Source organism: Anoplopoma fimbria, chromosome 8 (assembly GCF_027596085.1).
Source record: "Anoplopoma fimbria isolate UVic2021 breed Golden Eagle Sablefish chromosome 8, Afim_UVic_2022, whole genome shotgun sequence".
In the NCBI taxonomy this organism is placed as follows: domain Eukaryota; kingdom Metazoa; phylum Chordata; class Actinopteri; order Perciformes; family Anoplopomatidae; genus Anoplopoma; species Anoplopoma fimbria.
In genome coordinates this window covers 18,352,748-18,378,133 of record NC_072456.1, presented here as the reverse complement: position 1 = coordinate 18,378,133, position 25,386 = coordinate 18,352,748, and the positions used below count along the sequence as shown (strand labels likewise).

At 43.0% G+C, this 25,386-nt stretch overlaps 2 protein-coding genes across 2 annotated transcripts in view; one reads left to right on the top strand and one right to left on the bottom strand.

Moving 5' to 3' along the window:
* Positions 1 to 12,047, top strand: part of fbn2b (fibrillin 2b) — a 62,957-nt gene extending 50,910 nt beyond the window's left edge. The window contains exons 40-65 of the mRNA XM_054602300.1: positions 19 to 144; positions 284 to 433; positions 545 to 616; positions 711 to 836; positions 1,472 to 1,597; positions 2,234 to 2,359; positions 2,462 to 2,578; positions 2,839 to 2,967; positions 3,081 to 3,200; positions 3,374 to 3,499; positions 3,638 to 3,790; positions 3,897 to 3,962; positions 4,062 to 4,187; positions 4,521 to 4,640; positions 4,738 to 4,860; positions 5,037 to 5,168; positions 5,268 to 5,393; positions 5,510 to 5,716; positions 5,968 to 6,093; positions 6,216 to 6,338; positions 7,041 to 7,157; positions 7,254 to 7,382; positions 7,577 to 7,696; positions 8,290 to 8,521; positions 8,738 to 8,891; positions 9,062 to 12,047. Coding sequence (XP_054458275.1) covers positions 19 to 144; positions 284 to 433; positions 545 to 616; positions 711 to 836; positions 1,472 to 1,597; positions 2,234 to 2,359; positions 2,462 to 2,578; positions 2,839 to 2,967; positions 3,081 to 3,200; positions 3,374 to 3,499; positions 3,638 to 3,790; positions 3,897 to 3,962; positions 4,062 to 4,187; positions 4,521 to 4,640; positions 4,738 to 4,860; positions 5,037 to 5,168; positions 5,268 to 5,393; positions 5,510 to 5,716; positions 5,968 to 6,093; positions 6,216 to 6,338; positions 7,041 to 7,157; positions 7,254 to 7,382; positions 7,577 to 7,696; positions 8,290 to 8,521; positions 8,738 to 8,891; positions 9,062 to 9,439 — 3,650 coding nt within the window. The 3' untranslated portion in view covers positions 9,440 to 12,047. The remainder of the gene's footprint in view (positions 1 to 18; positions 145 to 283; positions 434 to 544; positions 617 to 710; positions 837 to 1,471; positions 1,598 to 2,233; positions 2,360 to 2,461; positions 2,579 to 2,838; positions 2,968 to 3,080; positions 3,201 to 3,373; positions 3,500 to 3,637; positions 3,791 to 3,896; positions 3,963 to 4,061; positions 4,188 to 4,520; positions 4,641 to 4,737; positions 4,861 to 5,036; positions 5,169 to 5,267; positions 5,394 to 5,509; positions 5,717 to 5,967; positions 6,094 to 6,215; positions 6,339 to 7,040; positions 7,158 to 7,253; positions 7,383 to 7,576; positions 7,697 to 8,289; positions 8,522 to 8,737; positions 8,892 to 9,061) is intronic.
* A 501-nt stretch (positions 12,048 to 12,548) lies between these two features.
* LOC129094968 (cortexin-1-like) lies at positions 12,549 to 14,390 on the bottom strand. Its single transcript, XM_054603288.1, has one exon. The coding sequence runs from the start codon at positions 13,692 to 13,694 to the stop codon at positions 13,314 to 13,316; it is 381 nt and encodes a 126-aa protein (XP_054459263.1). The 5' UTR covers positions 13,695 to 14,390; the 3' UTR covers positions 12,549 to 13,313.
* Positions 14,391 to 25,386: the final 10,996 nt, after the last annotated feature.

Here is a 25,386-nt window from a genome sequence, read left to right as displayed (position 1 = left end):
TCATATCTTAATATACAGATATCGATGAGTGCACAACCCACATCGGGATCTGTGGACCTGGTACCTGCTACAACACTCTGGGCAACTACACCTGTGTGTGTCCCCCTGAGTACATGCAGGTCAATGGAGGAAACAACTGTATGGGTGAGTGGGAAAGACCTGCAAGAAAATAGTTAACATGTCTTAAACTTAAAAAGTATTCACCGTTTGGAAAGGCAAACATTTCTAAATGCTCGTTCTCAGCTTTCGGATTTAAAGGACTGTCTTCCTCTTTGTATCGCAGACATGAGGAAGAGTGTGTGTTACCGTAACTATAACGACACGTGTGAGAACGAGCTGTCCTTCAACATGACCAAGAAGATGTGCTGCTGTGCCTACAACGTGGGAAAAGCCTGGAACAAGCCGTGTGAGGCCTGTCCAACTCCTGCTACCAGTGAGTCTCAATAAAAACACAAGAGAGGCATTTTCTGAAACAACTAAAACTTTGATGTATGAGTGAGTTTTCATTACCGTCACTGAGTGTCTCATGTCCTGTGTGTTTCAGCTGCGTACCAGTTACTGTGTGGTAACCAGGCTCCTGGCTTTATCATCGACATCCACACTGGCAAGCCCATCGGTAAGGTCAATACAAGGTCAAAAGGGTTACAGTGCAAAAGTGGTGCTGTAACAAGGAACAGTTTGCACAATAACATTTTGTTGTTTTTCTACAGATATTGACGAGTGCAGGGAGATCCCTGGTATCTGTGCCAGTGGAGTGTGTATCAATCAGATTGGGAGCTTCCGCTGTGAATGTCCAATGGGCTTCAGCTACAACAACATACTGCTCATCTGTGAAGGTAAAGCTCTCTCTTCTTTTGCTCCTCTTAGTGTGTTTGTTGCAAGAGAAGATAACGGCATTTACCTGTGATTGTGATTTGCTTGTTTTGTTCCCTTTTTTTGTCTCTCACTCTTTACACACATAAAAGTAGGCACACACATCTGCACACGTGTTAAGCTCCCCATAGTGTGTCTCCTCTTTTGACCCTGCTGCTTAATCATTGCATACGTATGCCTTCCTTATACAGTATAGAGTATATACTTACTTCTGGCAAAAACACTTACCACTATTTCTGCACTAAATCACACCAACACACCCGACAAACACACAAATAAAGGTTACACTCACTCACTGGCTCAGAGGCACTTTTACAAGCAGCCCGCTCAGTGGAGTTTATGCTGCCTTTTCCCCACATGAGTTATGCCCTTGTAAAGACAAGTATAGTGGCTCTGAAAGAGAGCACCTGCCTGGACTTTCAATCATCCAGACCAGAACCTGCCAGCGACTGACCAGCGTCTGAACTGTACCAGAGCCAAAATGGAGCTGTTGTGTTTTCTCTCCTGCTGTCCACAAGCGGACTGCCTGCTTGGAACAGACAGTTATGGAGCCTGTGATTGATGTTTGGCTGCTTCTCTTTTTCTTCCCCCTGCGTAGATATTGATGAGTGTAACAGCGGGGACAACCTTTGCCAACGCAACGCCAACTGTATCAACATTCCGGGCAGCTTCCGCTGCGAGTGCTCGCAAGGCTTCAAACTGTCCCCCGGTGGGGCCTGTTTGGGTGAGTCCAACCTGTCTGACTGGCCTTACTGGGGTTTCTTATCTTAAGTTATCGGAGAGGTGGGATGATTGTGTTGGTGATGTGAGGAAAATGTAAAACATGGACATCCCTTGTTAAGGGGAAATTGCTTAGTAATGTTAATTTAAACCAGCCTTTGTCTACACACAACACCAGATTAGGGTTTTTATTCTGTCACAAACAACCTACACATAACATATTTCCAAATATTCATGAAACAAAAAAACAGAACACCCAATAAAAGGAAAAAAAGTTTAATCCAACGTGGCACTTGGACATACTCACACAAAAGGAATAGAACTAATAAAATATATTATAAATATCATACAAAACAGAAAATGTATCAGTTGTTATAATAACCACAGCAACCAAAGAAAAGATGATGGAACCAGTTTCTCAAATATCAGAATTTTTGCTTCTGTGTATTTCATATCATAGTAAATTGAATATCTTTAGATTTTTGATAAAACAAGCTATTTGAAGACGTCACATTGTGCTCTGAGGAATCATGATGGCCTTTTTTTTAACATTTTATGACATTTATACATTACATTTTATGACCTTTATAACATGTCAATATATTTAATTTTTTTAATAATATTTTTTTTTCTTGTTCAGACCGTAATGAGTGCCAGGAAATTCCTAATGTGTGCAGCCATGGAGAGTGTATTGACACACAGGGAAGCTATCGCTGTCTCTGCCACAACGGCTTCAAGGCTACCGCTGACCAGACCATGTGCATGGGTGAGAGGACTCATCCTAAAACTACACAAATACACACAGCACTGTGTCGCATGTAATCCTGCATAGTAAGTCTAAATGTTGTTCCCTCTGTGTGTATTTTAGACATCGATGAGTGTGACAGACAGCCGTGTGGTAACGGCACCTGTAAAAACACAGTGGGATCCTACAACTGCCTCTGCTTCCCCGGCTTCGAGCTCACACACAACAACGACTGCATGGGTATGGATCATTTACTGCTCTACAAAGGTCAACAGCACTCTGTGTCAAAGTCTTGATGCAGGTTAAGATGTCATATTGTTAAAGATTACACCTTTAAATTCCATTAAAATCAGTTTGGACTTTTCCTGTGTAACAAAGAACATTCCACACAAGACATTTATTTTAGAAGCTCTTGATGTTTCTGGTTTTGTTTGTCAATGGATATAAAAAATCGGAGGAATGTTTAGAGAATCCTTATCCTCTGAATGTTTACCTTACAGACATAGATGAATGCAGTGCCCTCCAGGGCCAGGTGTGCAGGAACGGACAGTGTATCAATGGACTCGGCTCCTTCCAGTGTCTCTGCCATGAGGGTTATGAGAACACGCCGGATGGGAAAAACTGTATGGGTAAGTCAGAGGCCTGATGGGGTATTGATTTACTTTCATGCGCTACAGTTTGTCTGACATACACAGACATAAACACACATTCTCTGATTTGGACATTGTGCCATTTTTCACAGATATCAATGAGTGTGTGAGTCTGCCCGGCACTTGCTCTCCGGGAACTTGTCAGAATCTGGACGGATCTTTCAGATGTATCTGCCCTCCTGGCTATGAGGTGCAGAATGACCAGTGTATAGGTAAGACACACACACACAAACACACACACACCCACACAACCAAGGATAGAAAAGCTTCAGTCCACACTTAATGCTCCACACATACTTAAATCAGTGACTCAGCCATCTGCTCTAACACACTAAAAAATTCACGCCCCTTATTTCCCCACCTCCCTTACTCCTTTACTTTCCAGATATCAACGAGTGTGAGGTGGAGCCCAACATCTGTCAGTTTGGCACCTGCACCAACACCCCTGGTAGCTTCCAGTGCACCTGCCAGGCGGGCTTTGTACTCTCTGACAACAAACGCCGCTGCTACGGTGAGAGAAGCTGTTACTTAACATCTTGAATTAATATGCTAATGTGGTATATTTTTTCTCCCTAACTAAGGTGGTGGAGGAGTTTTTTGTCCCATGAATAACAGACTAATTACTGTCCATCATTTTTTCTTACGGCAGATACCCGAGAGAGCTTCTGTTTCACCAAATTCGAGGCAGGAAAATGCTCCGTCCCCAAAGCTTTGAACAACACCAAGGCCAAGTGCTGCTGCAGCAAGATGCCTGGAGAGGGCTGGGGACTTCCCTGTGAGCTCTGCCCACGAGAGAGCGAGGGTGTGTAACACAGACACGCACACAGAGCTTTAATGCAGACATCACTTGCACACAAAGACATTTGTAAAAATAATGAAGCTGACCTTTTTTTCGGTTTCTTTTCCAGCTGCTTTTGACACCCTGTGTCCCTTCGGCCTCGGAGCCCTGCCGGGACCGGGAGATGCTCGTGAAGGTGAGGGCTGAAACCTACATCAACTACCTCGAATAGTGGCTAAATAGAACGTCTTTAAAATGTTTAAAAAATATGCTTTTTTTCTTCTGCTTTCTTTAGATATGAATGAATGTCTGGAAAACCCAGGCATCTGCCAGAATGGTATCTGCATCAATACAGATGGTTCGTTCCGTTGTGAATGTCCCTTCGGATACAACCTGGATTACACCGGAGTCAACTGTGTTGGTGAGATGGTTTCTGAAATTAAAGTTAACAATCTTAAACATTGGAATCCAAGAAGATGAACTGAGTATATTAAGAATTGATACTTAAACAGCCGCAATTGAGCAGACACAGAAAATGCAATGACTGCAGCTTTCAGGACTTCTTTTAAGGAACTTTATTCCCGTGTCTCATGTTTTTTTTTATCACCAGTAGCAGCCTTTTCCTGCATTACAGCCTGATCTATTTTTGGACTAACATTTAAGCTGCTAATGAGTGCTTTTAAAGTCTCAGGTACAGTATAAATGTGTCATTGGTTTTAATGGCCTGCTCTATCTATACCCCGCTCTTCTCCAGACACTGACGAGTGCTCTATAGGAAACCCATGTGGTAATGGAACCTGCACCAATGTGGTGGGAGGTTTCGAGTGTTCGTGCGAGGAGGGCTTCGAACCCGGACCCATGATGACTTGTGAAGGTCAGTCATTTGCATTGTAACACATTGGCACTGGCAAAATTATTTTATATTGATTTTATAGTGAATTAAAACAAGCCGTCTCTCTTCTTGACTCCAGACATCAACGAGTGCTCCCAGAATCCTCTGCTGTGTGCCTTCCGGTGCGTTAACACCTTTGGTTCCTACGAGTGTATGTGTCCAGGTGGCTACGTGCTGCGAGATGACCAACGCATGTGCAGAGGTGAGAGAGCACCGCAGATTTCATTTCTGTAATGTGTCACTTTTATCTGCTTGACTCCTGTCATCTCATATTATTCCTTAATTCTTGTCCACCACTGAAACAGGATATAGTTTTAATTTTAGCTTGCTATTATGGTTTTTACTTATAATTGTCCATCTGTTATTGTCCCTCCACAGACCAGGACGAGTGCTCTGAGGGTCTGGATGACTGTGACTCCAAGGGCATGACCTGTAAGAACCTGATCGGTACCTTCATGTGTATCTGCCCTCCTGGCATGCAGCGCAGACCGGATGGAGAGGGATGTATGGGTGAGTAAAAAAAAAAAATTCAGCCAATGTGAGAGGTTATCCTCAGTCCTCTTCACTCTCCTCATCCTCCCGTCCTATTTTTGCTCTGTACACTGGCAGACCTGAACGAGTGCCGCGCCAAGCCTGGCATCTGCAAGAACGGACGCTGTACCAACACGGTGGGAAGCTACCGCTGCGAGTGCAACGACGGCTTTGAGTCGAGCTCCACTGGAACTGAATGCATTGGTAAGATCACAACTGGTGAACAACTAGTTTTCAAACATTGATAAGGTGTAGGTGTCATTCTTTTCTTCCATCCCTAACTGCAAACACTCCATGTGTCCTGTTATCCTTTCCTTCAGACAACCGAAAGGGCTACTGTTACGTAGAGGTTCTGCAGACGATGTGCCAGCAGTCATCCACCAACAGGAACAGCGTGACCAAGTCTGAGTGCTGCTGCAACACGGGCCGAGGCTGGGGGTCACAGTGTGAGCTCTGCCCGCTGCCTGGCACCGTACAGTACAAGAAGATGTGCCCACTTGGACCTGGCTACACTACAGACGGTAGAGGTGAGTAGCACAGTAAATTAAATAGATTAAATTGAATCACCACAATCTTTTAAAGTAATAACTTCGAAGATAAATAGCATTGCAATATGAATTTGGGAAGGAAACCAAGCAGGTTGAGGTACATCAAGTTCAACGCAGCTCACATTGTTATAAAGAAACTTAATGAGACTGGCTTGTGCTGGCTTCCTTGAATTATTTGTTTGGCAAGAGAGTAATCGAGATCACTTTCTAAATTGTCTCCTTACTTCCAGACATCAACGAGTGCCATGTGATGCCAGATATGTGTAAGAACGGTCAGTGCATCAACACCATCGGATCCTTCCGCTGTCACTGCAATGTGGGCTACAAAACCGACTTCACTGCAACCTCCTGTGTCGGTATGGCTGACCTCTGTCCTGCTAATACTCTCTCTTCTTACCAGCCAGTGTGGTTTAAAAGGCATTCGGGTTTTATCGATACTAAACAGCTGTCTGGTTTTTTCCCTGTCTGCATACTCCAGATATGGATGAGTGCGCTCTGTCTCCAAAGCCATGTAACTTCCTGTGTAAAAACACAGAGGGCAGCTACCTCTGCTCCTGCCCCAGAGGATACAGCCTACAGCCAGATGGAAAGACTTGCAAAGGTTGGTGGACTTTTTTGTTATGTTCGATGTTTATTTCATAGCCTTATAAAAGCCATTTGAAGCTACTGAGTGATCTTTTTGATAGTTAACCATACTAGTTGTATTGTTACAACACCGCGGCAATCCTAGTGCTGTTAACCTATGTTCTTCTACGTCAAAGATTTATTCATAATTCTTCCAAATCATTTTCTTGGCATTTTCTTTCGAGCTTTGTATATACATCTCCAATTTTTACAACTTTTAAAAGCAATAATACCAAAAAGTTTCAAATGGTTCAGAGTGCTGCAGCTAGAATCTTACATACAACACCAGTTTTAGCTTCCCTTCATTGGCCACCTCTCCGTTTCAGATCAGACTTTAAGGTGCCTCTGATAACTTACAAAATTGTAAATGGACCAACCTGCCCAATCTCTTTAAACCTTATATTCCAAACCCCCTCCATAGAGTAATTGTACCTTATCAGGAAGCTCAGGATTAGGCTTGTTTTTCAAAATAAAAGCCCCCAACTCTCACTGTATGTGAACATAACTTTTTAACAGCCTGCATTCACATCGAAATTTCTGCAGGAATCGACTCTCCTATCGTTTGTCACACATGAACAATTGTTCTCATATAAATCTATATTAACCAGCTTTATGTCTTGAGCCTCCATCCCTCTATGTTATTTAGTGGACGTTAAGTGCTTTCTTCTTTCCCTCTTAGATTTGGATGAATGTTCGACCAAGCAGCATAACTGCCAGTTCCTTTGTGTCAACACCATCGGAGGCTTCACCTGCAAGTGTCCTCCCGGCTTCACACAGCACCAGACTGCCTGCATCGGTGAGTACAAGACAGAAACAAAAAAGCTTTTAATGAAGGAAGGAACTAAAATTGCATCTTTGATTCAAATCAAATCTCTTTCTCCTCTCTTTTCAGACAACAATGAGTGTTCTGCTCAGAACAGTGGATGTGGTTCCCGGGCCTCTTGTGTCAACACGCCTGGAAGCTTTAACTGTGAATGCTCTAAAGGTTTCTCCTTGGACAACACAGGCATGGAGTGTGAAGGTGAGCAGAGACAGAAACCTTTATATTTAGTCTGAAGAAGGTCTCTCACACAGGGGCCTTCCAAAATTCATGGGATCATGGATGGGAACATGGATGGGGTTCTGTTGATGTGTTTGTGATCGAAGGTGGCAGCAAATAGTGTTTGCACTAAAGCCAATTTGGAATTCAAACTCTTAATTTTTCCTCTTCCTCAGATGTGGATGAGTGTGGCAGTAACCACCGCTGTCAGCACGGCTGTCAGAACATGATGGGAGGTTTCCGCTGTGGCTGTCCTCAAGGCTACGTGCAGCACTACCAGTGGAACCAGTGTGTGGGTGAGTTGTAGACTCTCAGGCTGTGAGTTTGTCATGATGACATTAATGAACAACAGAGGTCGTAAAGAGGACCTGGGGAATCCATTAAGGTTGAAGTATTTTAAGGCTGCAACAATTTATTAACCAGAGTATACTAGTTACTATTGATTAACACATTTATAGTGTCATTTCATACAAAAACCTCTGATTCATGTAAACAGAATTCAACAACCTTGTGGTCACGTTTCTCCTTTGAATTTTGATAATCATAGGAATAATGCATATATTTTCTTGATTTATCTGATTTAATTTTAACACTAGTATAGCCACATAAATAAACTGTTTTATAAAATGTCTATTTCTATACTTATATGTATAAATAAATCCTCTGAAGAACAGCATTAAACCGGACAGAAATATAGTGAAGCATTTGTTTCAGAAGTAATTTGCAAGCATGTTTCTCTTTAAATCTTTATGTAAGAATCGATGATATAGGCAGCAAGGCCGAACTATCATCATCAACACCATCATGAACATGCGAAAGAACTGTCACTAGATATGTGACGTATCATCTCCTAACATGCTCTCTGCACTCTTTTGTCTTTCCTCCACAGATGAAAACGAGTGTCAGGCATCCACAGTGTGCGGCTCTGCCTCCTGCTACAACACACTGGGCAGCTTCAAGTGTGTGTGTCCCTCTGGTTTTGGATTTGAGCAGGGCGGTGGTGGCTGCCAAGATGTGAATGAATGTAGCACGGGCTCCAACCCCTGTATCTACGGCTGCTCCAATACTGACGGAGGCTACCTGTGTGGCTGTCCTGGAGGTTTCTACAGAGCGGGACAAGGGTGAGGGAACACAAAATACATAGATTCTTTTAAACAATTGGTAATTCTTAAGGAAAAACTGGTGTAAATATAATTTTTTTAGTTATTCCTGGTGGCACCATTTGACCATAAGATTCTTGATCATGTTTCATGTGCTGAGAGTTTTGCTCCTGAACTTGAAATGAAATTCCTTCCCTCTTAATCAACATACTAAATTCTCTTGTTGTCTCCCTCCAGTCACTGTATGACAGGCTCAGGTTTCCCCGGCCAGTTTGCGGAGGGCGATGAAGATGACAGTCTGTCTCCTGAGGCCTGCTATGAGTGTAAGATCAACGGAGGAGGAAAGAACGGACGTCACAAACGCAATGCTGATGAAAACGAGCTCAACCAGGTAACTGTGTTGACAAACTGCTTCTGAGTGCTTCTCCCATTTGGAATGAGATTTCAAAATAAGTGTGGTATAATGTAAGAAAAGTTGTTGTTGAGGTCTCTATCTGAGTGTGTGAAGTTTCTGCTACCTCGTGTTTCATCTCGTTCCTTCAATCCTTTTCCTCACTATAGGAACCAGCAGTGAGCATGGCCAGCATAGACACCCAGGCCTCCATCCCCATGAACCTTTCTCTGTCCTCGCTGCACAACAAGGAGCCTCTGCTGGAGCTTCTGCCCGCCCTGCAGCCCCTGGAGCACCATGTACGCTACGTCATCACCCACGGCAACACTAACGAACATTTCCGCCTGCTGGAACGTCGTGATGGAAAGAGTGTGCTCCGACTCGGCAAGAGGCCGCCTCCAGCGGGATCCTACCGGCTCGAGATCGCCAGCATGCGGCTGTTTGGGCCCCGGAGACTACACCAGCTGGAGGAGCAGCACGACAGTGACTACCTACAAGGGGAACTAGGAGACGCCCTGCGTATCAAGCTCCTCATCCACCTGCATTGAGCTCAGGGTCCTAATCCTGTTCTGGACTGATTCTAAAGCCTTTGAGTTTTAACCCTCCCTTTTTATCCAATAACTCCTCCCCTACAGGACCATCCTCACCAACAGGGGCAATCAAGGGCTATGAAAGACTGAGTCAATCAGCCCAACTCTACCACCACTTTGTTACTGTTTATGTTATTATATGTTCATGTTTTGTGTGTTGTTTTTTAACCCTGACTACACCCCCTCTTGCACCCCTCCACTTGTATCCGACCCAGCACTCATTCTCCATTGAGAGAGCCAGCGGAGGAGATGGCAGAGAGGTGTCCTAGTGCTTGGACCATAGTCCTCTAATACAGACCAAATGGCAGACAGATGGTTCACAAGTCCATGAAGCACTTTTGTAGGCGAGCAAAACAAGGAATTACACAGAAACAGAAATGAAGTGCTGAGAGTGGCCAACACTGTCTTAATGCAACTTGTGTTGTAGTATTAAAATCACATGCAGGATATAAAGTGATATCTTTCTGTTTAGTGTTATAAAGAAGTGATATTACGCCTAAATATAAGGGGTTAAATGCCGTCATGGTGGTCCACGGACTTTCTCACCTCTCTGTTATCTCGGTAAAAAATCCCAACACTTGAGACAAGGTTTGTCACGTCCGCCCCTCTCAGTATTGTAGTGTGTCATTTAATGTATTTGTGCTGTTTGAAAAATGTTAACACGAAGGACTGCAACATTTACACAGAATTTCAGGTTCTTTAGTCCATAGCGGTCGGTTTTGTAGCTGGATGACAACCAATTTTTAGACTAGAGGTACAGAAAAGCTGTGTTCTACTCTGATGTAACTGACTTTTGTCCTGCCTGCGGGCAGCAGAAAGCAGGGGTTAGCGTGTTTGCGTGTGTGTGCTGTCATGTTTGGTTACCTCAGTATCTCTCACAGAGTGTGGACACCATGCAGTGATGCTGACTTTAAAACAAAAGAGGGGGCTAGTATCGCTCAGCATGCATCATGAGCAGGGAAATACACCAGGTAGTAGCTCGTATGCTTAAAAGAAGATAGATCAGGTCACATGTATTTATCCTTGTAGGGATTAAGATTTCAGGTGCACTGATTCTGGACCTGAGAGCCAGCTTTTTCCTTATGTCCAAAGTTTTTTCCGCTTGTCAGCTGCCAGAGGCTTGTAGCTTCTCCTGGGTTTTGCATTTTTCAAACAAACTCCTGAACATAAATGCTTCAGGGGAACAGAGCTGTAGCTGACAGCCGGAGTTGGGAGGCTGAACTTGAAAGCTGACTTTATCTGACTTCTTTGACTTGAGCTCGATGTCTGAGCCTCATTTACAACACAAAGAGACACACAACTGACTCTAGTAAGAGTCTCAAAGGTGCAAGACATGTTAGCTGTAACTAAAGGTAGTGCTTAACAACGTAAGGGCATGCACAGGTGAACACGAAACCTCACAAAAACACAAATATCCATCAGGTCATCTCTCAGTTTTCGTGATTTTTTTTTCTCTCAAAGAGAAAAACGGTGCTAGGTAATACCATCTCTTACGCTGTACAAATAAAGTGCAGTCTTGAATCGGGATTGCAAAAATTCCTCTTTTTTTTTTTGCTAGGATTTATTGTTATTGTGTATGTCTGTCTTTTGTATTGTCTCAGTGCTGAAAAAAACAATATTATCAAACTTGCTTCTTGAAAATTAAATTGTATATTTTTAAGTGAAATGTAGTTTTTTTTTTTATGTCAGGCTGCCGAAACAAATACTTACAGTAAACCCAATATTGAAGGCCTTTATGTGCTGTTGACTTTGTTTTGTTGAGAAAAAAAGAAGCGAAACCAACAAAAAGCGAACACAACGTTGTATTTGTTTGTATTGTTTTAAACCAAGGTCTTCAGTCAAATAAATCGTCAGCAAATGAAATCAGACTTAAAGATAATTAACATTCCCATCATCTATTATCTCATGCAAACTTACACTGTCTGTACAATGCCATAAGGATCAATGACCATCTCCAGCAAGGATCTATGGTGCTGAACGATAATCTTTTTCTCTTAACAGTCAAGGTTGCTGCACTACCCCACAGCCGAGGCAATGTTTATAGTACATAACCATTTTTCTAACCTGGAAACATTTGTATACTTTGTATCTTTATTGTCAGTTTGTCATTTTTCTTTTATTTGCCACTATGTTTAAAAAAAGGCAGTGTGTTTCGTGTACTTACTGTATCTCAGCTTCAGTGTCAAACTTGAAACAATACTGTCATGATCATCTGCTTGCATTGAAATGTGTGCTTTATACTTTAGAAATAAGCTGGGCATTTGAACTGTTTGAGTTCAAATGTCCACCAGAAGCCTGACACTTGTTCATACAGAGTCCAGCTGAAAGCTGCAATGACAATCATCCAGTTACAACATATCTAGTAGCTGACGATCAATGAATCAATCAGCCATCATGGAGCATCTTTTTTAGTACGCTGAATAATCGTCATTTTTGTCCAAAGTCAGAAACCAAAGATTTATAACACCACATGGCAGTCTGTAAAATTAGAGTGATTCACATTATATTGTAAACTTTTTGTCCAGTGACATTAACGGCAATAAAGTATTGTGGGGTATATTTTTAAGTCTTGTGTCCTGAGTTATTCTTTTCTCTTAGGCTTGTGTTTAAATGTCCACGGCTAACAAAAGTGACACAAGGTGACACATAAGTGGTAATCATTTTATTTAATTTCCAACATGAACAATGTGGACTTTCCACACAGTCCACCTATCAGTGGAACTTAGGAAGAAGAAGAAAATCCTTTTTTTTCATTTAAAAAACCCAAAGCAGAGAGTCAGAAAAATGTTTGTAATTACAAAACACAAGGAAAGCAAAGCTACCTGCTTTGCCTCCCTCTACGCTGTGGCTGCATGACTACCTCAAAAATCCACAGTCTAAAGATTGGTACAGTAAGAGGAAGAGGGCAGAAAGATAGCAAAAAGGAGACTCCCAAACTTGAGTCAAGAATAGAAAAATAAAGCTTTCTTTTGCCTAAAGGTTGCTATTTGCTTCATCTCCAAACTGACTAAAGCAAAAGACACAACCAGTGAACATAAACTCTACTTGCTGTAATAAGATATTATATTTTCAATATGGCTTCTCAGTTATAGACACAGTAACACACAAAACATATACAGACAAAATGTTATGGAGACTTAAACTACCTGCTTCTTAAAAAGCATTCGAAACTGCAGTGCTGCTCCAGGATCAGTGTCCGAAGTAAAAAAGAAAAGTGTGGATTTGTGCTCCTTGATCAGCACTTAACACTTGATGCTTTAAAATGGATATAGGTTCCTTAAAGGGGCATCTGCTCAAGTGTAAACTCCTTCATTTAAGTTCTGCTTGTGTTCTGTATGTCGAGTGTTCTCATAAAAAAATCTAACTATGTGGTGAGCAAAGCTGATCTCCCCAAAATCATATTGTGTTTGAAAACTAGCAGGCTCTGGAGTTTGGAAAATCTAGCCCTAAGATGACGTTGTAGCGCGTTGTAGCATGTTCAATGGGTACAGTAGGTCAGGTTAAGGCAGCTGTGCAGCTCATTATTTCTGTCCTTCACGGTCCAACATCTGGGTGTTTGGCTTGCAGGGATTCCAGTGGTCTGTGTGCCTGTTACTGAACCAGACTTGATATGCTTACATAGCTTCCTGCAGCCTCGTATTTACATCAGTACAAAAGCTGCAATACAGTGATATAAACCAGGCATACAGCAGCATTAGGAACACCTTCTGCAAAGAGTGCATTCACAATATTCTGAATTTGTACAGTCCATTTCCACATCTAAATTGGTTTTAAATATTCTGTCTCTGTGCAATGAAACATTCCCCTCTCCACCCTCTTTGTACACATCAACCTACACCAGTGCATAATCAAACTGGCCCCGCTCCAGCCCCTCCTTGTGGTCAGTCCAGGATGATGCAGGCATGCGGCTATAGGGGTCCAGCAGGATCCTGAAGCACCTGACCAGCAGGAAGACCAGGAAGAGCATGAGGAGGCCTACGAAGGCCAAGGCGGTGCGCTGCTCGTTGTCGGCGACGACGAAGGACAGAGGGGGGCTGCTGCTGCCACCGCCAGGACTGCCGGGGATGGAGGCGCTGGCCGGGGACAGCAGCAACTCGTAGTCAAGTGTGGGCACATCGTTCATCCTCCAAGGGGCCCGTAGGCAGGGCTTGCACACTGACTGGATGGTTGGTGTATTGGGAGGAGGTGCGGAGAAGGAGGAGAAGGTGTTCATGAGGGATTGACGTAGAAGGAAAGGCGAACCTGGAGATTGGGGAGTTTGATTACAATGCTTGAGTTTTATAATGTATTCCTTGTTTGTTGGCTGAAGAGCATGTAGTAGCGGTGTAGTAGTCAGCAGGTCGTTGACAAGAAAGAAGACTGCACAGCTATTTTCAAGGTCAGAGAGGGAAGGTGTATAATTGTGTGTAATCTGATCACGGCAGGACTTGCACACACATCTTCCTCCGCTGTAGAGTGTATTGAGTCAAATCTAGGTCAGTTTAAGTGACATGACAGAGAAAGGCCCCGCCCTAATGTGCTCTGACAGTGTGACAGGCGCGCACACACACACACAATTAATATTAATTACTTTTCAGCACACACATTTTGAGGAACTGACTAAACAGTGTTATGAAGCTCTACGCCTTTCTTAGTGGAGTGACCGACACTGTTTTTAGAGTGTTTATCAGGAACACTCTGCCACATCAGCTCTCATTCTCACTCTCAATCGGATCAGGCAGGACGTGACACTGCCTCCTGCTAATGCCAACACTCCAACACGTGTCTGATCACAGTCAAGGTCAGTGTTCTCTACGGGAGTTAATGGTGTTCAGATGGACTGCTGACACCCAATTGGGTCTAGCTGTGTAAGTGTGTGTCAGGGTGTTGTGTCACTGAACCTGAGCCAGACACAAGGCTATTTAAAGTATCTGACAGCAACACCAGGTGTGTGTGTGTGTGTGTGTGTGTGTGTGTGTGTGTGTGTGTGTGTGTGTGTGTGTGTGTGTGTGTGTGTGTGTGTGTGTGTGTGTGTGTGTGTGTGTGTGTGTGTCTAATTCAATCAGGAGGTCAGTGGATCAATGGCCCTGAATATAAAACAGTGCATCACCTTTGCTGGTGTTGCCTGCAAAATGCACAGTTTTCCCCCTTTATGCCCGGCTTGTTGTAGCGTGATAAGTGGGTCAGAGCTGTCAAGTGTTCAAACAGGTCCTCAGAAATTGCCTCTCCTGACAAGTCGAGCGGCAACGAGAGGTAGAAGAAGAAGGTTCTTAGAAGTTTGTTAAAGTGTCAGTCATGAATGAAAAGTGGCTTCATCCGGTTTGATCTTCAGTCCACGGAACGCAGATTCGGTTTATGGGGCTGTTCGGCAGACATGACAGAGCGCCGTTAACAGACGTAGTGTCATCAGATGTTCCTCGTTAAGCCGAGCAATCAGTGAGTGATTGCAGCTCCACCCGCTGAAAGAATAAGAGACATCTGGTTAGAAAAGCGCTGAGATAATTGTCCAAAAATGTCACAAATAAAGCTCTGATGAGGAGATTTCATTTTTCACAATACAACATCTCACTCAAATCCCTTAAAACAACACTGCACCAATTGTACAACCTTTAATTTGGGACCGAGAGAAGATTAAGTTATTCCATCCTCATTTCATAATACAACGAGATTATTATCACCCTTTGCTCGATAAGTAACAGTGACATTAGCCATCTGTGGGGAGAACACAGCACCAGCATCCTGTGTAATGACACTCAATTAGTAAGCTGATTATGGTTTCATTACAGCCACATTAGCAGTAATGAATACATGATAATACACAGTGATACCGCATTACATCACCCTCATTTGTCAGTGCACTGTTACACTGGGCCTTTTGTTCACTTGTTGACCCCCTTTTATTCATTTGCTCACATGATGGAGGGGAAGACAAAGTGTTGTGGAGCCTCATTAATAATCTAAAATCACATCACCCCTGGAGGACCATGTTTCAAATCATTGAGGAAACGCAATACGCACACCATTTTTTAACCTGCTCACCCTTCTGAATAGAGTGCTGACTGGGCTATTTTCTTTGACAAACGTGATAGCAATAGTTATGCAGAGCACTGAGGGTGTTGGGGGGTGAGATGTTTAGGAAAGAAGGAGAGAAGAGGAGCTAGAGAGATGATTGGAAGCAGGAAGCAACACGGGAAGCAACACGGGACTTAAAGGAAAATTATCGGAGGTGCAGAGATTTGGTTAGATTTGAATTTATGACACATTTCAGTGAGAAAAAATAGGAATGTAAGATGGAAACAAAACAGAGGAAGATGAAAAGGAAATTATGTAGATTGATAGAGGAGGTAAAGATGGATGAATAGAGCAGAAGTTCCTTTGGTGAATGGGCAGCGGTACAGAGAGGAGAGGTTTACTGGCACAGACTGGACTGACTCTCCTCTGCACGACCATGGCAATATGCCTTTTTATATTCTTTCTCTCTCTCAAAGGTTTTCTTTATCTGCTACTTCATCAGCCAGTGTCTCCAGGGTGGTTGGTGCACCAGACCCAAGCTGGCAGCAGGATGACACACCGGGGAGGTGGCACTTGCAGTGTGAACGAATGTGAACTTCTGTGAGTGTGAATGTGTGCATGTTCCAGCTTGTGGCTGCCTCTGAGTGATGTGAGTTGCAAAGCCCAAAAATAGGTCAGAAGACCTTGGAACCGTTTTCAAGGACACAGTTACGGCTGACCTCATCACACATCTGCAGCTCCAGATCAGAAAGGCCCTCCAACTGTTATCATCTGCTGTGAGGCTTTGAAACCACTCTTTCAGCTTATACCAATTTGTGTGCTTATTAGGGAAAATGTTGTTCAGCAGTCAGCAGTTTTTTGTATTCTATTCTTTTCACCTCTCAGAGCATGCACTTACTGATACAAGCAGGCTTTGCTTAAATAAAAAGCAATTAAAGATCCTAAACCACAATACTCCATAAATAATAACAAACCCTGGACAGATGCTCACTGCACAGGAAAAACACTGCAGTGATGCAGACAGACCAGTACGATCCAGCTGTGAGACCGTCAACTATCTCTCCCTCTCTCTGTCTCACACGCACAAACACAGAAGCATTAAAACACACACTCTGGAAATATAAGTGGGCAAAAAAGAACATTGCTGTCGAAACCCCACATTTCCATTTTGAATGTGGGAGGAACGGCTAAAAGGAACACACATAACCTCCTCATCTGATCCTATCCAACCTGTAATTATTTAGTGGCAGCGTTTCTCCATTATCTCTCACCAACTCATCACTGAGAGAGAGTGGATGATAAATAGACTGAGGCTGTGGCGTAGTGGAGGTCGGTGGTTCGATACCCGGCTTCGGCAGTCGATGTGTCCTTGGGCAAGATACTTAACCCCAAGTTGCTCCCGAAGACTTGCCATCGGTGTGGACTGGATGTTGCATGAATGTTAGTTAGAGTCTGATGGTGGCACCTTGCATGGTAGCCTGTCATCAGTGTGTGAATGGGTGAATGATATGTAATATACTACTGACTGTAAGTCGCTTTGGATAAAAGCGTCTGCTAAATGACTGTAATGTAAAGTACTTAAAGATGAGAGAGAAAGCATTTGTTCCCTGTGAAATGCCTTATTTTATACAATTGTAGGTATACCATTACTTATACATATTGTATATTAATTTATTTAAGCAATGAACTGTAGTTATGAGTGTAAAACTGGTTGATTTTATAAAAAGGAAGTAATATGTCAAATGTACTGTATTTCCTGCCATTGCAACAAGCCTTTGAAGAGTCAGTGGTCAGATAGCTCAGTCATGGGCTACCAAGGTGTGATTGGGTGTCTCTCTCTTTCTCTGTGTGTGTGTGTGTGTGTGTGTGTGTGTGTGTGTGTGTGTGTGTGTGTGTGTGTGTGTGTGTGTGTGTGTGTGTGTGTGTGTGTGTGAATAAGTTATTGGGAGGTAGAGGGAGGACAGACAGAGATTGCTCAGCTTATTTTCCTCCTCGTTAAGTCTCAGTTCGACCATCACCCTCCATCAGTCTCCACACACACACACACACACACACACACACACACACACACACACACACTCAACCCACACACTGTCGTCCATCAGCCATCGTCTCGCTCGACTCGCATTAGCTCTCGCCCACTCCATTTCTCCTCCTGGACACTTCCTCAAAGCACCGACGAGACCCCTGAGATGAAGGGAAGCGAAGCGAACACTCGTCAGTCTTCATCGAAAAGCCTTTAAATGGACACCTCTCTGACACACACACACACACACACTGAAATGAAAGCACACACTTCAAAGTTGCCTTATTTAAGCTAACTTGCGTTCATATAGTACTTAGATTCACTTGAAAGCACGCACGCACGCACACGCACACCACTATCATCACTTCCTCACAGAGCCATTGATCCAGCTCACGTTGACAGAACTCATCAGGGTAAATGAAATGAAGAGAGCTGAAAATAATTTAGTTACTTCTCAGGTGACCCTTTTCTATCATCTATCTACCTCCCACTAGCTCTCACCCACACACACATACACATACAAAGTTTTAGTGCTGAACACTCAAATCTACACTCAAGTTCAATTCAGACATTTTTAGCATTTATTAATGTACAATAGTTGTCAACAATTCTAAGTTCTCCTATTAAGACATTTAAGTGAAGTGAAGTTTCATCTATTTAGGCACATATAAGTTGAAATTTATCATATTTGACACATGAGCTACATTTAGGTGAAAAGGGCAAATCTGTTAGGTAACATTAATTAATTTAAATGGGATGGAAGTTTTGTTTTCAGATGCAGCAAAACGTTGTGATTTTGAGGAAAAGAAAAAAACATATCAACAAAAATCTGACAGAAATTGTATTTGCCTCACTGCTTGATTTGCCAGCTGTTTGACTCTTTTTGGATGTCTGCTCTCTCTCTCTCTCTCTCCGTCTCTAATGCAACCACTCAGCCAGAGTCACACAAATTTCACATTAAAACAAACACAAGTATGATCTTTTCAGTGGGGAAACAACAGTCCACCACTGTCCTCCCGCTTCAAACACACAGAGAGCCAAACAAGGCAGCCATAAAGGGGTCAGTGCAGAGACAGCCTTGATTTGTCATTATTTATAGCCTGAGTATATCCACTCACCAAAAGTAATTAGACTTTAGAAACAAAGGGGAAAGGGATAAGAGAGAGAACAAGGGGAAAGGGCAAAAGAAAAAGTGAGAGAGACGGTAAATGTTCCCAGTCTCAGCCACAGCCTGCTGGGAATTGAATTAACCCCTTCCAATTGGCTGCTCATGAAGATAAAGTGGACTTAAAGAAAAGGCAAAAGGGAGCTGCATGAGATCCACAAGCTCAGGTGGGTTTCCCCCTTCACATCAAGGCAATGCTGTTCACAAAACAGACAGACGTAAACATAAACTGAACATTTCGTCAAATGGCAACACAGTGAGAATGAATTGATACCATCCATCATTAAGCCTCATTGATAAGTTTGATTTCTGCTGTGATTTGTGGGTGTTTGTCCGGGTTCATTCCTCACCTCAGGGAGATGATGACTGCTCTGTGAATGTGGCTAATGAGGACGATGGGGACCAGGTCACCTTGAGCTTCGAACAACAACAAAACATCCAGATGCCGACTCTATCTGGCTTAACCTGAGATTCTTAATGCAGCTTCTAAAAGAAGGGATTCACACACGCACATACACATTTGTACATGTGCTCACACAAATTTATGGACCAAAACATGCACTTCTTAAAAGGTATTTTTAGCACCTGAGAGACACAAAGTGATGGTGGAGTCGCTTCTCTTTAGCAGCTCAGCCCGGGACCAGCCGGCACCTCAGATAGCCCCCCGTCACAATTAGCCTGGCAGACACTCAGTAGCTACAGTAATGGTGATAAAGTTAGGCAATTAAATATTCTGCTGTTCCGACACAGCCAGACATTTGGCTTTGTGTATTTGTCTGAGAGAGACGGATGTGAAGACACATTGAGAGAGAAAGAAAGAGAGAGAGAGGGAGCTCTGTTCTTTCTCTGAGTACATGCAAATGAGAAGCTGTGGGTGCGGAAAGCACTCAAGACTGCTGACCTTTTAAAACAAAAAAAAAAAAAGGGTACAGCAACACAACCAAGAGGGCAATACACTTTATATTGATATATTCTTCAAGAACCTGTCCATTGTCATAAACACATGCACTTTCTCACTGCTCACTCCTCATCAGATTGAAGTATGGAACTCACTGCTGAGCGTTCTTTAAAGAGAAAAAGTGGCCCATGACTGAAGGAAACTGTTCAATCATCATCAGCTCTCAGAGAAACTGAGTGAACCAGGAGAAATGAACAAGGGACGGAGATGTGGAGAGACAGACAAATGCAGTTGTACACAGATGAAGGAGCAATGGGGGAAAAAAACAAGTCCTTTGTGATTCTCGATGCCGCTGAGCAATTCCATCTTCCTAGCTGCCTACAATCTATCATTTTATCACTGGCCCAGAAGAACACGCAGTCTATTTTCTTTATCAGCATATTTAGGGTTTTCAAGGTCACTACAGCATCAATATTGAAAGTATTCAAGATTCTTGATCAGTATTTGTTTTGTGCAGGACGAACTTTCTGATTTATCTGAAGACAACGAGCCCTGATTGGGTACAGTTGCAGAGCAGAAAGTCTGCCCTGATGGGGTCACCTGTAGGACGTTTCTCCCAAAAACACCAAGCGTGATAAGACATCAGTGTGGGGGAGGAGGAGGAGGGGAGCTCCCCTCTATTTGGTCTCCAATCTGGTCCGTCCTCTCTCCCGGCTATTTGTGTCACTCTAGCTGACAGCCTGAAGCACCAGCGTGTCTGACTGCCAATGGCGAACGCTCTGAGGGACTCAATTCTGTATTTCTGTGGAGGAACTGGATGCTGGACGTCCTGCTGCTGATCAAGACAACCAAAACATGTGAATGCATTGTTCTCAATTTTTGACAACACTGTGGGATGCAAAATATGGACACAGAAAACTAATTTGCTGGCTTGCAGAACATCCACAGAGACACATACTGTACATAGAAAGATTAAAACCCAACTCGCACACTGTAACTGGTCGTACAGTCATAAGTGTATTTGTATTAGCGTCCTCATAGGCTAGGAAGCACTGTGGTCTGTTCTTCTTTGGATCAGAGTTATTGATCCATAGCATCCTGTCCTTCACTCCAACTGTCATAATCTGCCCTGCTCCTTAGTTATTTTTTTTCCTTTGTTTGATTCCATCAGGTTTATTGTTTTATGTTTTATGTTACTCACCTCTCCTAAAATCACTTCACTTCCTGCCTTTGTGTATTGTGTAGTTTTGATTGTTATCCCCGCCCTGATTAGGATCACCTGTCCCTCGTTAGCCCTATTCTGCTCCCACACCCCATTTACACACCTGCTCTGAGTCAGCCTCGTTAGTTCAGCCCAGCCAATCAGCTCCTTTCATGGGCCCAGTGTTTTTCCCCAGCCAATCAGCTCCTTGCCCCGTTCTCTTGCCTACTAACCTCATTCCCTTCACCTGAGTTTATCCACCCATCTCTCCACCTACACTTCCTCCTCTTGTCAGATTAATTTGTATTTAAGTCCTGTTTTTTTGTTATGTTCATTCTGACTTGCCTGCACTGAACATTGAATTAAAGTCTTTACTCTGAAGTTCTGTTGCTATATTCTCTTGCATTTGGATCCACCTACTCCACTCTTAATGACACCGACCTTTGTTGTGTTTCTCTCCAATGAGCCAGTGTAAAATATAAATAAATTTTACTTTGCTATTTAATTTCCATTTATGCTTCAGAATCAGCTTTAACAGCAATGGACAACAAGAGTTCAATGGTGTGTGGGGGCACAAAGAGTGCTGGAATGATTATGTTATTGTAATATAGTACACTACATACTTTGGCTTTATTTTATATTCAACAAAATGGCTACACAGGATTTAAATGTGAACGTTTAGTAAATGCCAGTGTCTTAAACTACATTCTCTGAGGTGTCTGACAGAGAAGACTCAGTACGTTTTGCATTTATGGGATATATAAAGCGCTGTGTGCATTACTTAACCTGTGTCATTTTCAACCCAAAAATAAGGTTCAAAATATCAAAAAAGAACCAAAGCATAAGGTTGAAGTCTAAAGGCACAAATATTAGACTCTAGTGCCATTTTCCTGCTTTCAATTTCTAATGAGATTATATATTTTGATTCATTTTGTGCTATTTTAAATGCTGAAAGAACCAAATTCCCAGAATGTTTCCATGACTCACAGAAAGTGGCATAAAAACCACAAAAATGATTGCAGGTCATCACTTCACAAGCTCAAAAGACCTTTATTTGATAACAAAAATATCATATCTAGTATTCGCAGGGTCTGCTGCACCCTGTGCAATAAAGCGGGAATGTCAGGAAAAATAATATCTAAAATCTAATAAAAAAGACTAAATGCACACACTCACAGAGCGAACCTATCTGTGAATTTGATTTCACCAAGCCATGACTCTCTAAGCTATAAATGTGATCTTTTTTCCTGTTATGAAGCACCTTGGGGTCTGACTTAAAGGGAAAAACTGTCCTGAAACACATTTGTCGCTTCTAGCCATCTAACTCACTGATGCTGGCATGCTGACAGGCAGCAAAAGAAACCACCTTTCTCTCCTCCACCTCCACCACTTTTTATCAACTCTGTCATATCTGACCATCATTTCCATCAATCCCTTGCAACACTTGCCCCCCCCCTGTCCTCCCTTGATTCCTTTGTCTCCCCACCCTTCTTTCTAAAAAAAATCCCCTCTGTTCCACCAGTCAGGGTGAACAAATGTCAGCCCAATCATACCCACCTACATTCTACAATCAACTCACAAATCACAAGCATGAAATATTCACATACAATGGTGAGTGCAAAGTGGTGGCAGGTGAGGAGTGTGTGGTTGAATGAGTCAGAAGTATTAAAAAGAGAAGAAAAAGTTTTATGTCAAGGATTATTCTGTATTAATTCCGGGAGAAAAGGCAATAGAGAGAACAGAAAGAGGGCGTGAGCCAGCATGAGTGCAGCTGACATGGCCCATCCAACCCTATAATTCACCTTGAAAGACTCCCTGCTGCTGTCACGATGGCTAACGGCACAACACACCAACGGGAAAAGACCTGGCGGCGGAGGTGAGAGGATGTCAGACGAAAGAGGAGGTGAGATAGGACAGTGAGCGAGCAGAAGGGAAGCGGAGACTTGGCGAGAGAAAGGATAAAGGCAGGGAGGAAAGGTGGAGAGCAGAATAGTAATTCCTATGATTCACGTCTGCATTCAGACAGAGCAGAGGTTTGCAGCTACCCGGGGAGCACAGGGAAGCATCAATCAGATGTATCTGGAGGTAAGAGGAAGAGGGGGAAAAAGAGACAGGGGGGGGGGCTGGGATATTTGGGGAGGGTGGATATAGAAATGTCAGCACTCTTAAAGTCAGATGACAGCACTTTCCTTCCATCAAGCAGCTGTTCTGTCAAGTCCAGTGGGACAGAGCAGAGCCTGTGCCAGCCAGTCAACCGGCCCACGGTGAAGGCCATATATTGTACATGCCCTATCCACACAACACTTCGGTCAAAAACCAAGGTGGCAGCGGGCTAAGAGCCAGCATAAAGACAGGCTGAAACGTTGTAGTAGACGGTAAAAGGAAATGACCTGAGACGTCGGAGCGAACATGAGCCAATATGTGAAACAATGCTGTTCAGTCAGCGATGCAAAAAACAACTTGTACCACACACCCATGAATGTGAAAATACATTATCAGGGACGCAACGCCCAGTAAATCCTGCCCACCTTTTTCGGAAAGAATTGGAGCTTTAAATACTCCACAATGGCAAAGTGCTGATTAAAACAGTGGAGCTGAAATATCTTTGCTCAGCAGGGTGCTGCTGGCTGCTCTGATCCCCACTGACAATTGAAGCCACCAGTTGGACTCCTAAGCACGGATTAAACACACAGAAGGAAAAGTCATCACAAAGACACAGATGTATCACCTTGCTGAAGTGGAGGTAGTCAGTTCGGCTGATTTGATTACAGAGCTTACAGTGAGGTGGAGAGAGAGAGAGAGAAAGCCTAAAGCCTAGCAGACCAGAAAAGGGAAGGCCAAACACAATCTAGGGCAGAAGAAAGGAGAGCTTATCAGCACACTTTACTTCATGGTCCATCAGCAAATTTCATTCCAATAAGTGAATTTGCCCTCTTCTAGTATTCCCAGGCGAGTTAATAGACTTGGGATGGGTGCAGCTCTGGGATCGAAGGGGCTTTTCTGGAGCTGACACAACAAATCCTGACTGTTATCAAAGGGCTATAGATTATAGGGTTGTTGAATAATTTATGGTTGATCTTCAGCAGGAAATCATAACTGCAACATCTATCCTCACTCTTGCTTTTGAAGCTGGAAGACCGATGATGACTCCGCTGCGTCTTCTTTGTGCAGAAGACATTTTCCACAGAAAACGCTCCACTTGCCTGCTGCTTTAGTGCTCATGTGAGCTGGAGGCGTCTCTCCACGGGGCAGCAAATAGGAGGTTTATGACCCCATGTGCTACCTTGCCACATAATATACAGCAAAATTGAATCATGCTCAGTGCGACATTACTTCAGGGTTAATACACTGAAGTGCCACAAAATGTGCAGGTGATTTCTTGTTCTATGCCTCAGCGTGAAAAAGTAATTTAAGAACTGAACCGTACTACAGCATTGAGTTTAAATTATGCCACTCAAAACGTCGCAGCAAAGACACATTAGTTACTTTACTTTGCTTTCAAATGAGGCCTGAAGAATTTGATAAAACAACCACATCGGTGAGCAATAGAGAATAAATTATATAAGATACCGAACCTAAAAAACAGAGAGACAGAGAGAGACAGCTGTGTGGTGGAGAACCTGATTCACTAATGTGCTCCATGTAATACTGTATATCCTGACAGGAAGGCTTTATGGGTAAACCCTCCCAGGTTTTCGCTTTCCTCTCCATCTCTCCTCTCATTACAGGTCATTACATGATGACACTGATGATGAGCTTCCTGCCGATCAGTTATACCATAGCGTGCTGTCTATTTATCACAAGTGGTAAACTGAGAGTGGTCAATAGAGTAAAGTAGCCACAGACTCCACAGCATGCTCTCATTTTTAAGATTATTTATCAAGCCCTTAACGTACAGTTATCCCCCTTTGTTTTCACATTCACATTGTGTTCTGTATCAGCTTGTTCCAACTCTGCATTCAAGCTTTTGATGTTTACATTGAGTAAAAATGTAATCCCAAGATCGTTCCTTTGACTGGAAATATACTAGATGTGTCATTTTGTCTTGGTAAATTCCGTATTTTTAAACACTTTGGGAGTATTCTCAATTTTGGGTGTTTAGAATAAGGTTCTGTGGGTTTGAACAATGTTACAATCCAGAGCATGTCTTTGTAATGAGTGGTCCGCCAGAGGGCCACTGCTTGTTATTACAGTAAGACACCAACATTTCAGCAAACAGCCTTCATCAGGCACAAATAAAGGCTTATTAAGTCTGTCTTTTTGCAGTGCTGTTTTAATAAAAACTCGTGAAAATGAGAACATAGTGTGCACTTAGCTAACCTTATTGAAATTAAGCCTTCAGCACCATACTGTACATGGCTGAGCATTCCTATAACTTAGCATTTAAACGGAGAGAGTTGACCAGTTTTCCACCAGAGGTAACGTGTCGCTTACATTTTAATTTGAAGACTCAAACTGGTCTAAGAACAGCACCGAGCCTCTGCCCTCTGCTTGACGACCTCAATTCAGATTGTAGATAACAAAAACTCAGATTACTCATTACTGTTAAAAAGACGTGCTTAATTATTTAGCAGTTGTCATTCAGTGTAACATGAGACAATGAGGATGGAAAAAGCCAGGAAGG